Source organism: Chlamydotis macqueenii, chromosome 3 (assembly GCF_036417535.1).
Source record: "Chlamydotis macqueenii isolate bChlMac1 chromosome 3, bChlMac1.mat, whole genome shotgun sequence".
Classification (NCBI taxonomy): Eukaryota; Metazoa; Chordata; class Aves; order Otidiformes; family Otididae; genus Chlamydotis; species Chlamydotis macqueenii.
In genome coordinates, this window is record NC_141558.1 from 60,016,453 (window position 1) to 60,033,425 (window position 16,973).

At 36.8% G+C, this 16,973-nt stretch overlaps 1 protein-coding gene across 15 annotated transcripts in view; it reads right to left on the bottom strand.

Annotated features, from left to right (window-relative positions):
* Positions 1-5,811: 5,811 nt before the first annotated feature.
* Positions 5,812-16,973, bottom strand: part of EPB41L2 (erythrocyte membrane protein band 4.1 like 2) — a 108,234-nt gene continuing 97,072 nt past the window's right edge. For all 15 annotated transcript variants that reach the window (XM_086745872.1, XM_086745867.1, XM_086745866.1 and 12 more), the window contains 5 exons: positions 15,806-15,928; positions 15,222-15,320; positions 13,008-13,088; positions 9,719-9,849; positions 5,812-7,037 (listed from right to left, as the gene is read on the bottom strand). In XM_086745872.1, the coding sequence (XP_086601998.1) occupies positions 9,742-9,849; positions 13,008-13,088; positions 15,222-15,320; positions 15,806-15,928 (411 nt within the window). In that variant the 3' untranslated portion in view covers positions 5,812-7,037; positions 9,719-9,741. The remainder of the gene's footprint in view (positions 7,038-9,718; positions 9,850-13,007; positions 13,089-15,221; positions 15,321-15,805; positions 15,929-16,973) is intronic.

The following is a 16,973-nucleotide window of genomic DNA, read 5'->3' on the forward strand; positions in this document are numbered from 1 at the left end:
CAGGTTTGCTGGCAGGGCCCTGAAGGGGACCCAGGCTGGAGCAGTCTGTTCCTGAAGGGCTGCACCTCGTGGAAGGGACCCACACTGGAGCAGTTTTAAGAACTGCAGCCCATGGGAAGGACTCATGTTGGAGCATTTCATGGAGAACTGTCTGCTGTGGGAGGGACCCCACACCGGAGCAGGGGAAGAGTGTGAGGAGTTCTGCTCCTGAAGAGGAAGGAGCGGGAGAGACGTGTGATGGACTGACTGCAACCCCCATTCCTTGTCCCCCTGCACTGCTCAGGGGGAGGAGGAGGTAGAGAAATCATGAATGAAGTTAAGCCTAGGAAGGGAGGAGTGGAGGGAAGGTGTTTTAAGATTTAGCTTTTATTTCCCATTACCCTGTTCTGATTCAACTGGCAATAAATTAATTTCCCTGAGTCGAGTCTGTTTTGCCCATGATGGTGACTGGTGAGTTCTCTCTCCCTGTTCACATCTCAACCCATGAGCCTTTCATTGTGTTTTCTCTCCCCTGTCCAGCTGAGAAAGGAGGGTGACAGAGCAGCTTTGGTGTGCACCTGGCATCCAGCCAGCATCAACCCACCACACCATTCAATAGGGACTTTACTGACAGGACAAGGAGCAATGGTTTTAAACTAAAAAAGAGTAGATTCAGATTGCATATAAGGAAGAAACTTTTTACAATGAGGGTGGTGAGGCATTGTACCAGGTTGCCTAGAGAGGTGGTGGATGCCCCAGCCCTGGAAACATTCAAGGCCAGGTTGGATGAGCAACCTGATCTGGTTGGAGATATCCCTGCTCCTTGCAGGGGCACTGGAGTAGATGACCTTTAAAGGTCCCTTCCAACCCTAACCATTCTATGATTCTATGCAAATAACATAGGACATATTGCACTGAACAGATGAGGAGCCAAGTATTTGTTACTTGGAAAGAGCTATACTCTTACTATACTGTACACTTGTATAGTAAGAGTAAAGATGCCTTACCTGTGATCATGCCAAAGTGTTTTCCCAGTATCTTACAATCAAAAGGCTGAAGATGTTTTTCTTCTGACTTTACTCTTTGCATAAACTTGTTCTTCCCAGTAAGAGCCAAGTGTGCTTGCTGTCCTTTTGTTCTTAAACATCACACCACATATTCCATTTGACTAGCAACAAACATGACGCGTTCCAGAGAGCAAAAGGAAAGCAGCACTCCAAAGGCAGCTCTCAAATAGGAAATCACAATAGCTCCCTATCACCCAGCTGTTGAGTGGACCTTACATTCATAGCTACTCGGGACACAAGGGAGCATCTGCTTCCTGAGCTCCTCTCATACCTGGACTTTTACATTCCCTTGCAGGTCTAGTATAGTTCAAAGCAGTGCAAACTTTCTACACTTTCTTTATACCTAGTACATCCAGACTTGACTGTAAAGGCAAGAGATTCTCAAAAGGTCTTAACACTAGTTTACTCCTTCCTCTAGTGAACTCCACTTTTCTAGTTCAAGTGCTGGCACTAAGCAAACAAAATAATGCTCCTCTCATTGAAAGATCTGTCACAATCCCATGAAAGCAGTGATGATGGAAAAGAATGTGATGCTTTTTCAATTTTTAATGCTTCTAAGCTTATATCTATGGCATTATGTAAAGTAATTAAGTTTCACTAAAAAAAAAAACCAAAAACAAAAACAAAAAAAAAAACCAACAAAGAGGAGACAGCTATTACGCACTGTCAGAAGTGCGTATGTGACAGAATATGTATGTGACAGAGATTGAGAGACCAAGACGTAACACAAAGACTCTTAAGAAAAGTGGTCTTAATGCTATTAAGAGCGATAAAAAGGTCTGTTCTCCTGGTTACACAGGTAATGGTTTCTTCAGTGCCACATTCCCGTAGGCTGTAACGTTAAAGATCAAACACACTGCAGATAGTAGACATCCAAAAGTTAAAACAAGGTATAACATGGTGCCTAAGGAGAGATATCTGAAAGTTTGATTCTAATGATCCAGCTCTGCTTACAGCTGTTTCACCTAGAAAAGTTATGGTTCATAATAAGCCTGACCTACTGGCCTCCTGTCACAACTCTGCTCTGTATGTCTCCAAAGGTATTTCATCATTTTCTATTTAAGTGTCCTATGATTTCCTCAGAAACAGCTGGTATAGATCCTTGCAACACACAGGACATACTGCCAACTGATTCAGTATCCTGTGCTATGGAACAGTTCCTGTTTTCCTACGCAATCCTTAGATAACACATTTTTGGTTTCTAAGTAGACCAGCAGCTTTGAAGTGAAAGAGTACATTCTTCAGCCTTGCCAGTGAAAGTATTGTTTACTTGAGTACATAAACTTCTGTGACATTAACATCTTTAAAGAAAATCTTTAAATGCTCTCTGTAATATATTCTTTCCTCTTCTTTTATTAACTACAGCCTACACAGCCCTTTGCAGGGAAGTTGAGATAGCTGCCGCAAAGAATTGACTTTTTACATTTAATAAAGATGCTGCCAACAGAAAAGCAGTGATCTTGGATCACAGGTTAAAGGAAACACAAACACACCCCCTCCAAATTCCAAACGCCCATCCCCTCACCACCCAAAAGACTGGCCGGGAGCACATGCAAAGATACAGAATTGAAGTTTAGCAAGCCTCACCACAACATAAAATTGATTTTGTTGACTCCACAAAATGACTGAGAATACAGAGATTTAAAATGCTGAAAAGTGATAGCACTCTAACAGAAATTTACTGTAAAATGGTGGTATGGAAACTGAAGAGAATACTGTACAGATATTAGGTGACAATTAAAACAGAAAAACACTGGATGCCTTTGACACAATTGCTTATTGAGCTGTAATTGCTAACATGTAAGGAGGATCTGACATTCAAGACTCAGTAACATGTCACAAAAATCCTCAGGCCTTGCTGTTTTCAGTTCCATTACTGAATAGTCAAAAAATACCTCTGTTTTCATGCTACCAGCATGAAACACATCATGGTATCTTACATAATTCCTTTGAAAAGGAAAAACATTTATTTAAATAACACCATAGAACTAAGTCTTTGTCAAGATAAATTATAGAAGCATTCTCTAAACATCTATGAAAACAGTAATTGCAAGGAAATAATTTGTCTTCAGTTATTGTTAACACTGAGGAGTCCTTTATCTTCCTCGCACTAGCAATAACCTGGAGCTAGGATTCTACTCCATATACAGCCAGTGAGCATGTTTAAAACCTTCCTGCCTGTTTGTGATTGCTTCCCATTTACCTCTCAGAACAGAATTTAAAGTCTTAGTATTTAAGTAGGAAAGGTACAGAGAAAGGTGAAATGAATGATAAAGAATTGTGGCTTTCGGCTGGGGAATGACTGAAGAGAGAATGACTGTTAGGTGTCTCTTCTAGTATCTGCAGTGGTGCTATCAAAGGAAGCTAGCAGAGGCAGGTGCAAAAGAAATGAAGGGAGGTGTTTTTTTTTTCCTCAAGACGTATGGAATGGTGAAAACGTGTGCTAGAGGAATTTTTTTAAAAAGCAATTAGCCAACAATCCACAGAGGCAGATAAATACAACAGCGACAGGCTAGTAAGTCTTTGAAAATTGCTGAAAGCTGGAAGACTATTTGGGAAAGTACTACTTTCTAGTACAGTACTTATTCTTACACACACTCCTGGGTGACTACCAGTAGCCTCAGAGACAGGAATCTGGGAGTGACAGTCATTGAGCCCGGCCCAGTGCAGCCACTCATATATACTTACACCCAACAACTCTTGCAGGATTTCCTTCATGCAATACATTAACATTACAGGTATTAGTAGCATTGCTAATGCTTGTAATTTGTACTAATATTACTAATCCAAGCATCTTTTGAAACTGCAGTATAAAAAAAAAAAAACCCAAACAACTGAGCAGTCTGAAAATCAAGAGAGTTTCACACCTTCCAGAGGTGTAGCTCAGGTCAACAGTGCCCACTTCCACAGTTAACATGCCTAAAAGCTGAGAATCTCCCACTGCATCCTTGCCAAGGGTACAGTTTATTGTCATTCTGATCACTATCAAACCCCACAAACTCTGACCTCTGTCATAGTGTTTCACTTATTTTATTCCATCTAGTTGATTTCATCTGTGGCCAAACTAAAAGGTGCCATTCAGCTTAAGCTGTCAAATAGAAGAATACTTCAAGAAACACTTTGTACTATATTTGCTCATCTCTTTGAGCAATATTTCTTTTTTAGTAAACAGTATGTCATCAGAGTTGCTTCCTTGTCCTTTATGAAACCTTAATCTAGGAAACAACCTGTAGAACAATTCCAACATTTATTATGAACCCTTAGATGATCATGATTAAAAAAAAAAAAAGTATTTTTTGTGTAGGATCCACGACTCACTTTTCTCAGTATTTAAGTAGAATTAATTACTGAAATATCTTCTCATTAAATGGGCCTATAATTGTATTTGAAATTGCCTAAGTATTCTAAAGGCAGCTTGTGAAGTGCCTTGAGAACAATTTACTCTGTTGCAGACTGCAGTTTTTGCTACATATATATTATAAAAAAGTAACAATGAAAACTCATTAGAATTGCACAATATTCCAGAACATTTATATAATTACATACAACCAGAATTTGTAAAACTTGACTATCTTTAGGACTGAACCCACTTGAGGCCTAAATTTTTCTGCATGACAATGGCTGTTTAATTAGTACATGCTTAATCAATTGAAGTGATATCCAGGGACAGGCTAAGCTTGCTGAAATCACTATTGATTTTTCCCTGACAAAAGGTTCTGATTAGTATTTGAAGAAATACAGCTCTCCATGAAAGTAGCGTTGTTTTAAAGAATATTATATTTGCAGTTTTAAGGATTAAATACAATTGCAATAAAAACCAATATTGATCTAGCGTCTAACAAATCAAAAAGATCCAATTCAATAAGGAATTGAATACACTTTCCTCCTACCAAATTAGTTCAACTAATTCTACGTCATATCAAAAATACCTCAAAGATTTTATAAAGCTTTTTCTCACACACTTTTGTAAGAAAAAAAATCCTCTCAATCCCCTTAAATGCATATATCTCCATTTTGACCTCCACTTACATATCCCAAACTTGCCACTTCCTTGACAACCTCCCTACTCAGGCACAGTGCTGGGGTAGTGTTCTTACATGACTAAGCTGTGTGGGGTTCTCTTCCCCTTTCTGAAAGACAGAATGTCTGTTTTTGAAGAAAAGCAGGTAAGACTTATCTGCTATTTTTCAGGGTAATGTGGGATGTAACTGAGAACGCCTATATGCATATATAAATCAACACCTTGGTTATTGTTGTCTTATGTTATCCAAATCATATGAAGCCAAAACTAACAGGAATTTCTGTTGAGCAAGCACGCTGACAGATGGCAGCAATCTAAACTGAGAATAGCACCAAAAACACGTTGCTCAGAAGTGAAAAAGAACGTACTGAGAAGTATCATGATCTGTTTTGTTACTTGAAGATCACAGTACATCCCAACTCAATGAACTCTGTAGAACCCATTGCAAACTGAGGGGCAATGTGGCTTGCACTATGCTGTCCAAATGTCATCCTTTTTGGCAACTGAAGATTTCTTCTCTGAACCACAGAAATCAAGATGCTTATTAGAAGATATCTAAAAACCACTCACACGTTAGTATCAGTATTAGAAGCCAGATAATTGTGCCACCCCTGTGGTAACCCTGGACACTACTGGTACTAATCCCTGCTTTTCAAGGTTCTGTAGCCTCTAGAATTGCAATTCTTACAACTGACTTGCTCACTTTAAGTATCCTCCAAGTTTACGTTTGAGTGCCAAAAGTCATACAGAGAATAAACAACTTTATTTTATAACAGAATTACAGAAAGCAAAATATCACTTAATACAACTTCAAGCTGCTATAAATCTAATTTGGCATTTTAACTATACACAGGGTCAACAGCAAAAAAACCCAAAACAAACAACCCCCTTGCAAGAACAAAATAAAAATAAAATTCAAAATAATTAACAGGTTTTCTCAATGGCAGTCTGAAATGATGATACTGTCTTCTTACATTATGAATGGAGTCCTTCGTGCACTTTTACTCAGTATCCTACGAACCTGCATTAACCATTAGACAACGCATCTCAATAACAGAAATGTCAGTTCTAACATGGAGACAATGAGGTTTAATAGAAAGCAAGCATTCTACACATGTATTCAATAATGGAAGTGTTGAAGTTTGGACACAGTAAGAAAAAAAGCACTAAGGTTTTAAGCTGCCTAGATCATCTCTTTTTGGAAGAAGAAAAAGATATTTTGTTCTTCCTTCTTTCCTTATCTGGAATGCTGCAGACAGCAAAACATCTGCAAACAGTTGAGCATTGGCACCAAAGTGCAAAAAGAACACAGTGCTCAGTCAGAAGAAATGTCTGCAACTCCTTCTCCTCTATAGACGGCCACACAGTCTCTGTTCCACAGAGAAGAGAGTCTTAGAATAGAAAGAGTTACAGAGATATCAGTATAAAATTTATTCAAAGAAATATATTTTTTCAAATTTTAGGAAATGTTGCATTTTTATAAAAATCTTTGTTATGTGATACCATATATTTACCTGAATAGTCTGAAAAAGTATCTGTAAATGACTCCAGTAAGAGATTTCACTTGAAATACTTGGAAAAAACTAGATCTAAATTAGTTAAGATCTCCCTTCTTGCACAATTACCACCTGCTCCAGTGAACAATGCTTTCCAGACTTTTTTTGTTCACTTTCATATAATTAAGAATCAGCTTCAAAAAATCCAAGTATTTGTGCAAAAGAAGATCACACCCTCTAAAACTGCATTAAAAAAAAATAATCTAAGGTTGTTAAGAAGTGGTTATAAAAAATAAACAAGAAAGATTGTAAGGGAATATAGACCAAAGACGTTAAAATGGAGTTTGGTATTGGCATTTAAGTCTTGAACATCTGGTCATCATTGCTAGGCTTGGTGAATTCGGTAGAGTAGTGATGACTTGGAATGACTACAGTTCTTCATGGTCGTGATCATGGTCAGTATCATTTTTACCTCTGGAAGAAAAAGAAGGGGGCGATTACACAAGCATTCATAATGGATACTATGTGAATGTCACATCAGAGTCAAGAAGTAATTTTCCCATGCAGGTCATTTTGGGGGAAGGCTATTTCATAAAAAAGCTGCATTAACTAAAGCCCCCTTCAATCGTAAGGTAAACAGTAATTCAGTTTGTATCAATGCTTTTCTTGCGTTAGTGTATTTTTTCCCCTCCCACAAATTCTCATGGTATTTCAGTAGTCACAAAAAGTCACCTCTTGCACAGTTTACTGAAAATTTTAATCCACAATCTAGTGCATAAATTTTAAAAATGAAGATATTTGTTCAATTAATAATTCCTCAGAATGTAATATCTCTCACTTATGAGAGAGAACAATTCTACACAAACAATACCGCCATAGTCTTTGGGGCAGAGCTTTTGTAACCTTAGAAACAACTAATCAAGATTTGTGGCATGATTCCATTGCCTAAACAAAACTGTCTAGACCCATTTCTGCAGAGCCACCTGCCCTTCAGTTGCTGCTACAGGAGGGCATAGGTCTCTTGATGGTCCAAGCTGCAGAAAGATATTCAAGGCATTTCAGGTGGCCTGTGTTTAGACAACTGGATTTTTAATGTTTAACTGAAAGGCATAATCAAACAAGTCACCAGGTCTCAAATAAGCGCAGCATGGTGAAATGTCTTCATATCAATCCTCTCACTCTCTCACAAGCATTTTGAACCAAGAGTTGTAAAGCAATTGGCAAACTCAGACAAGAACATCTGACACACTCTGATACATTGCAAACACCATTCCACAATGCATATATTTCTAAAAAAAAAAAACCCAGAAAATCACCCTCAGCAGACAGAAGGAATTCTTAGAATGTTTTCTTTCTGAATTAAGTTTTTTCAAAGTAGTTAAATATTTGACGAACAAACAGAATCAACTTTGCAGGTAGTCACTAATGTAGAAATAGGGTGCAAACCTGCCAAGATTGTTTCTTCCTCCCATGATACAGTCCCTTGAAGAAAGATGTTGTGATTACTTATATAGGATAGTTTATGCTGAACACTGATTTGAAAGATACTTTTCGGGATTAAGGTAGCATGAAGAAACTGGCACATTCTGCACAAATGTAACAGAACAGGCAATCCTCGCTCCCAAGACCTTTAAATTCACACTGACCAATAATAAATGAAAAAGGTGACGGTAGCACTATTATAATAGTAAATCGTCGCAAATCAAAATTATGTGTTCTGCTGTCTCAATGTATCTTTCTACCTTAGATCCTACTAGGTAAATGCTGAAAATAAGAGAAGGATGGCTTGAGCTTGCATTTTTACTCTTGCTATGTACCACAGGACCAGTGAAATTACCTAAACCACAGCCATTCTCCTTGCTCCAAACTAATAGCTCTCTCAAAAGTGATGTGGATTTTTCCAAGCCCTTCTGGAGCATTTATGTGATATGAGGATTCATCCACACATCCTTATCTCACAGCTCAGTGTAGTTACATGTCCTCATATGTGCCTTCAAAACAAAGCTGGAGCATACATGCTATATCCATTTTCAGTGTCACTAGGCAACACAGCTACAAAGCAAATGCAACTGAACACTGAAATAAAGGTACAGTGAAAAAAAAAAAAACATACAGAGATTTGTGCAGAGTTCCTAATTTTTGGTGACTTTTCCCCAATCCCCCCTCACATGCAACCTCCTCTGTTTATAACATGATATAATGTTATAATAATAATTTTAAAATAATTTTGTAACATTAATATCCACGTGAGTGTTAGAACTTCAAAACTTAATTCATCTTGTTTTCCTGGTTTATAAAGTTATGAGCAAAAATTATTCATTCCTTTTCCAAACACAGAATAATCTGACCAAAACTGAAGAATTTTTCAGGGGGCAGCTCAAACATAGCTCCACTCTGTTGTAAAACCTCCAGCTTCTCAGCAAGCTCAGAGGAAAACTGGCCAAAAGGTAATTTATAAACTCACATAATCAGAACAAACATTGTAGTTCTAGCACAATCTGTATGAGGCCAGGAAAGGCAACTGGAACCACTTTGATGGAGAAGGGGGATAAACTTTCTGTCTGCAGGCAGAAGGCAGGCATCCTACTCTTATCCTTGTGGACTTCTCCATGGCATTCAACACTGTTGCTTTATGCAGTGCTGCAGGCAACCTGAGCTCAGGATAAAATCCCAGAAGAGCTGATGTGTGCAGTGATGGGAACCAACACTCCCACTTGCCGTAGTTCAGCCCTGCTTGGGACCAGACTACACAGTCTTTCTCTCACTCCCCGCACCCTTAGCAAGATGTAAGGCAAGGACTGTAATTGTACAGGTAAACAGAAAAATATGACACATCCTTCAAGTTTTGCAGAAGTAGCCCAAACTCATTTCAATATAAATTACAACAACTTGACCAAAGATCGTAGGAAATACCATGAAAGTACTGTGACAAAACTGGGAGACATATATAGGAAAATTTGCAATTAAAATTTATGTCAGATTGGACTCAAGATAAAAATTCTTACACTAACAGTCTACTACTAGCGCCTGTTTTAACCCACCATTTTGTAATAGCATATATCAAAGATCCCCCACATTTTTCAAGCCTTTTATTACAGAATGCAACAGAAAACTGATGCTACACTTTCCTATGTTAATTAGAAACATAAGCTTACCTGAAGTATTTGCATTTTTCATTTTACTCTTCATCTTCCTCAGCAAGTTCAGTTTCTTTGTGCACCACCACTCTTGTGACAGACATGTCAGGGTGCTGTTCTTTGGCTTCTTTGATTGCCTGTGCCAGGGCCTGCAAACGTATTCAAAAGACGCAATTCAACAACATCTAAAGGACATTTATGCAGGGCCAGAGAATGGGAGACTAACTTCGGAAGTTTTGGTTACAATTGTTCAGAATTCTAAATTCCTGAACTTGAGAGGGCTCAGAAGAAAAAAAAAAAAAACAACCAAAACCCAAAACCAAAATAAAAAATCCAACACAAAACCCACAAACCCACAAAACACAAAACCCAACACAAAAAAAAGAGACAACAAACCCGACTATGCTAGATATTTACCAAAATTTCGAGGAAGTAACAAATAACCATAAAGTTATCCTGCCACTTTTCTAGCTTATTCCAGGAGACAAAAAGTGTTCTTACACTCCATAAGTTTTTAAACTGCAACAGATGTGGCAAATTAAGACTTAACAAGAATGTACACAATACAAAACCAACCAAACAAAAAACCCAAAATCAAACATGAACAAAATGGAAAGATACTTTGGAATGTGTACTAAGTATGGTACTGAAACTCTGGAAGAAGATTGTAACAGAAATTTCTTTCTAAGCACAAGAATCTCCTTCTTCTCCTTTTACTAGTTTAAGAGAACTTTCTCTAGTTTAACTCAGGGAAGTGTAAATGAAAGTATTACTCAGTTTCTTATAATCTCTCCTCCACATTTGAAGAAATTTTATCTGATGAAGACATGTACCAATATATACAGCTGGCAGTTGGACTAGATGATTGTTGCAGGTCCCTTACAGTCGAAATATTCTATTCTGTTCTACACAAGGCTTTACAGTCAACCAGATAAGAGTACCCTCTGAGGCAGAAGAGGCGAAAGAGCACCTGGGACCTTCTGTTCCTTCCCCTGATCTGAATCTTATTTCAATGCGCTGTATTACTGTTGGAACTCAACACAAGGGAAAAAAAAAAGAAGTAACTGTCCATGTCAGTATCAACCACAATTAAAAAAATCCAAATATACTAGAAGGACCAAGAAAAATATAATGTAACAAAAAGGTTTATCTTAATTTAGAAAAGTGAATTTTCTGAGCCATAGGTGGTCAGTGGGAGAATAAATAACTAGCTCTGAAGAGAGACTGGAAACATCAACATTAGCCACCTTAACTATTACACGACAATGAATTTGAAGTCCAATTAAGGAAATATTTACAGAACACACACTGTGCATTGGTACAATACCGATGTTTGCTGATGTATTAATGCTGGCAATGTTTTATTAGTCTTTTACAATATGCCAAGTGTAATCTCTAGTAAAAATGAGGATTTAAAATAAAGTGGCTGTTGAGATTTAAGAAACAGTGTTTAAAATCCAACCATAAACACTGAAAAACCTTAAGTCTCTAACTTAAATTCAAATTTATACAAGGATTTGTATTCTGAAACTCCATATTAAAATATTATTTTCCTATTTAACACTGTTATAGCAATATAGGGAACTAAAAGACAAAAGAATAAACATCCAGCTTGTAGTCTGTGCATCTAAAGAGCTCCTCATTCACTGAAGAAAAAGTGGTAGAGAGTTCTTAAATCTGTTAAAAGCTGCCCACTGCTGCTTTAAAATTAAGTGATTAAATAATAATTTGTACTATCTATTTTAGTTTAATTTTTTACTTTATTACCACTTAAAAACATAGAATCATTACGGTTGGAAAAGACCTCCAAGATCATCAGGTCCAACTGTCAATGCAATACCATTGTGCCTACTAAACCGTGTCCCAAAGTGCCATGTCTACAGGTTTTTTTAATGCCTCCAGGGATGGTGACTCCACTGCTTCCCTGGGCAGCCTGTTCCAATGTTTGACCACTCTTTCCTTTAAGAAATTTTTCCCAATATCCAATCTAAACCTCTACTGATGCAACTTGAGGCCATTTCCTCTTGTCCTATCCCAAGTTACTTGGAAGAAGAGACCAACAGCCACCTCACTACAACCTCCTTTCAGGTAGTTGTAGAGAGCGATAAGGTCTCCCCTCAGCCTCCTCTTATCCAGACTAAACAATTCCAGTTCCCTCAGCGGCTCCTCATGAGACTTGTTCTCCAGACTCTTCACTTATCTCAAAACAAAGAACGGCTGAGAGAACAGTTTTACTAAAGCATTGTCTGGTATACTAAAGGTATTGTGTGACCTTTTCAGATGTCTGAAGTGCACTGAAGGTGAGTCAAGGCAGACAAGAACCATGCCTGATGCTGAACAGCCCTGTCATTTAATTACTAGTTCAAGAAGAGATTCAACTTGTCAAGAGCCATTTTCTGGAGGCAGATTCAAAATGTGAAATTAAACACCCCAAGAGCTCTCAGTATATTATAATTCAGAAAATGAATTAAATCCTGTTACATTGATTTGTGTAACTTTCGTAAAGTTAGAACTGAATTCACTGCAACTCTATGTAGAAGGTAGGCTTTTCCATTTGTATTATCCAGTGACTGCTGATCTTGTTACTACAGCTTCTTAGATGAAAAACAATAAAAAACGTGTAATCATCATTACTAAGATTATATAATTGCACTTTCTCAATTATTTTCCAGTGTACTGCTTGAATTCAGTCTTCTAAATTGGGCAGGAAGAAGTTATTTTAACCTTACAATGTCTTAGAAAATTAAAATCCTGCTTTGGTACCAACAGAGATGAAAGGTACTTACATAAGATTCCAGCAGATCAACAATTACTTTTGTTATACAGAATTCTATAAATACAAATCAAAAACTATTTTTCAAGTCTGAGTAATTTACGCTTTAACGTATTTCAAAGCTTTCAGTCAAAATGAGTGCTGCATTCAGATGTTGCTGACACAACACAGTAGAGACTCCCATCTATCCAGATTAATGTATCAAAATAAGATTATTTTAGTAATGCTTTTCCTTCCAAACAAATTGAGTCTCTTCCAAAAAAAGCAATCCTTTAAAAACAGTAAGAAACCCATTCACATGATCTATGATACAAAGTTAAAAATGCTGGTTTTCTTTCAGTTACATTTTAAAGGCTTCATATTCACAAAACACAATTGCTTAACAACTTTGCCACAATTAACAGTCTCAGGGTCTTTCTATGTCCTCTTATTCAACTTATCTGCTTTTCTCTTATTTCAGGCTTCTTGAATAGAACCTAGATCTCACTGTACTACAAAAAACATGCTGTAAGTGTTAAAAGCTAACGTACTCACCTCATCATGGTCAATATCTGCATCTCCAGTAATGACAATGCGCTTCTCAATTCTTGTTTCCGATATCCCACCTTTTACCATCTAGAGATGGCATAAAAAAAAAAAAAAAAAAAAAAAGAATAAAACATCCTTGTAATTGTTCCACATGGCTACAAAGTACTCCTTTCTGTTGCAGTTCAGCAAATATATTTCTGTAACTGAGCTGCAATTAGTAGTAAATATTCTCAGTGGTAAATCGTCCTTTCCTTTTTCAGTTACGCAGTTAGTCATATTCCAGCAATTGCTAAACTTCATAAAAACCAAGCAATAGAGAATTCCTTCTGCTACTGGAGCCCAAGCTTGCACAGATCTAGATATGCAGACAAACTGGAATTCTAGCTTCTGCTGCATAAATCTGGCAACAAGGAAACTCCAGGAATCTTTTCTTTGATTTCAACACATCTATCGTGGGCCTCTTCTCAGACTCTGAAGAATACTAAGCTATTAAATACAAAGATGATCTGGTTTTCAATTCTGCCATTCATGGGCCTTAGTGAGCTATTTTCAAAATATTTCACATTGTTCATGGAAATAATTTTGTGCTTTGTTTCTTCATTTCTTACTCTAATGATTAAAACATTTTAGCTTATAGAAAAATTCTCACAGAAATAACATTATATGCTTTTTTTTTTAAAAAACAAATCAGCCTGTATAATAGAAAAGAATAAACTACTACTTAAGAGACACTGACCATATTAGAAAGGATTCTGTTAAGAATACCACTAGAATATTAAAACTATTTTGTCAGGTTCCTTTATCAATAATGAACAGTTTGGGATGTAAAACAGAAAGTTAGTTCAGAAAATTCAAACAGTCTTTTGAAGTGACGATAAGTGGTCTGTAAGAGAAGATAAAGATCTGCTGCAGTACAGTAATCTCAGTAATCTTTTTTTTTGTAGAAGACAAGACTGAAACCACTTTCTTTAATGGTTCCTTCGAAAAAGCAGCATTATTTGACATCTGAACTTGACAAGTAAATGTCCACTTTCCCCTCTGCTGCCTCTAGTTGCGGTAGCACAATTTACTGAATGAAGACTTTTTCCTAAAATGGTGGTGGCTTAATGATTCCAAAAGGGAGCAGGAGACTGAAAAGGACCTGTTGACTAGTCTGTACAACAAAACATACGTTTTAAATTCTGAACTTACTTTATCTTATGTGACTTCTCTGACAACTTTCCAACATCATCCTTCTACTGTCATTCTGTGAATGCAACTTTCAATTTTAATAATATTTAAATTTTAAGAATATAAATACTGAATATATATCCAGTGAGTGGTGAATTATTGTTCCATTCTGTGATGATGTGAAACTTCTTGTTTCAGGGGGAAAAAAAAATCCCAAACTCACACCTTACGCCCCCTTCTTCCCTTTTGCTTCACCCTAAACAATGCTTTCTGTAATTGTCTTGGAAACCTATGTTCAAATTCAAGAGTTCCAAACTGTGCCATTGGGGCACACCTGAAATTTCATAAATATTTACATAAATTAATAATAACAATCATAATCAACACCACACTTTGGTAGTTCTAACATACTCTGGCATGAAATATTACATGACACTGAAACAGATGTGATGTCCTGTTAAGACTGAGTTCTTTCCTTTTCAAGCATGGAATGCAGAGTACATAATTCAGCACTAAAACACATTTGGCAAAGTACTCTGGTGGTATGATCTGCTTTTAAATGTGCTCTAAACCTAATAGCACAAGGATCATCAACACTAAGGCTGAGAAAACATTGTTTCAGTTCATCCTTATAACAGATGCTATTAGCAAAGCTCCTGCGGACTTCAGATGAATCAGGTACATTAACAAAGATTCTGTAAGGTATGAGTGAGCGATGACAGGACTGAAACTCTAAAAATCTAGGTACGTACTCATTTGTCAAACACAGAAATAAAACCCATACGAAGTACTAAAAATATTAATGATATTTTTCTCCCTTTCCCCAGTCTGTTCCCAGACAGTCCTGTTTATTCATCTGGGCTCCTCTGTTCAAAATCTGTGTACAGAAAGATTAACACTCACGAATGCCTAGAATGAACCCAATGCATTTCAAGTCAGCTTTCTTCAATAAATTAGCAGATACATGAAAAACTTAATGTAAGACTATTTTGAGTGCTTGAGGTGTTTTTTTTTTTTTTTTTAGTTCAGAGAGACATTATCATATTTTACCTTTGTGATGTGTGTAGTTGTGGTAGTAGATATTGACTCTGATGTAATTGTCTGTGCACTCAGCAGCACACCAGCATTGCCACCAGCACTGCCATCAAACTGTAAGTAAAAAAAAAAAAATGGTGTTTTCATATTTTGACATCTAAAAGCTTTATTTTCACAAGAGAAAAGGCTAGTTTTCTTACTAAACACATTCTTTAGTTCCGTTAGAACTGATATCTAAACAGTGGCCATTCAAGTTTACCAAGTCATGTAAAAAACTGTTATGGTTCATTCTTCTGGAAAATTTATGATCAAAGTTACATGTTTCTTCCAGGAGCAATGAGACATTTTAATTAAGTTTCCAAACCTAAAAATCAGTTATACATTTGTAGACAGCAGCTAAGTCTTTGTAATAAAAAACCACTTAGAACTGTTATACTACACACATTTCATTTACCTAATGCATAGTCAAAGTATAATCTTATCTGCTAGAAAAAAAGTATAGGTTTTTGAAAAGCATTTTTGGACATTATCTATTTTAATCTACAAGTAACTGAAATAAAAATCAGCTTGCAAACAACAGAATAACCCAGCCACCATACCTGTGGAGATTCATATGTGATAGTCTTAGTTTCTGTTTGAACAATTGGAACTTCTTTAGTGGAGATTTCAGTTCTCTGTGTGGCATCTGAAATGGTTACCATCTCTGTTTTCACTACTGGAGGCTGTGATGCAAGAAATAACTAATCAATTCAAAATACAACAACATTTGTAAAGTGGACCAAGAAAACACAACTGAATGCTCAAGAAAATCATAACAGTAAGAGAAGTATTCCACTGTCTTCCCAATCAAAAAGCATGCAATAAATAAGCAAAGTGAAAGGAAGACTAATACACCAGCCCTTTAGTATCTACATAACATGGTAGGAAAATTTCATCTCCTAATAACCTTGCCAAAGTTCTGTCTTTCAGTCAACAGCACGTATCACAGAAGGCAACTGCTAAAACTAAGTTGCAACACGGGTATCAAAAATGTAAAAGAGCACCACTGGGTCGGATGGGGGGAGGGGGGGAAATCTTAGTTTGCATGAAGAAGCTGGTAGCCAGCTAAGATGGATAAGCTTCATACTAGAATTAATCTGGGAAAATACCTATCATTGCTCAGACAAACTGCAAATAAGGATCAGAAATTCCAAGAAAATTATGTAAAACTAACTTTTTAATACATACTACTTCTGGAACAGAAAAACAACTTTAACAATTGGATTTTAAGCAGCCTACGTTCAATGTAATAATTCTGGAAATCAATGGCTTCTTTTGACAACAATCCCAAAATGCCATTTTAACCATTTAGAGTCACCTAATGGTGTTGCCTGCAATATCACAAGGAAAGCAATTAACCAGGGGTCTGTAATCCAGCGAATTTGTGACTTATCATATTGGAGCAGATTTTCAATAAATTTAGTAACTTTTAAAACAATATATCTAGTAAAGGCTTTTGATATTTTTACAGATGCATCAGTTGCTATCTCCTATTGATTCTGGATACACATGGGGGGGGAATCCCAGGAGGAAAAAAAAAAAAAAAAAAAAGGAAAAAAAAAATCCTTTCTTTCTGTCACACACAGCAGCCTTTCTCCCTTTCCTCCAAACTAGCTATGTTTTTAGGAGGTGTGGGCACCTGCAACTTCTAAAGGTCTCAAACTAGTTCTTTCACATTACTAATCAGAACATTTGCGTATGCAAAAGACAACAAAAGAAAGAAGGTAA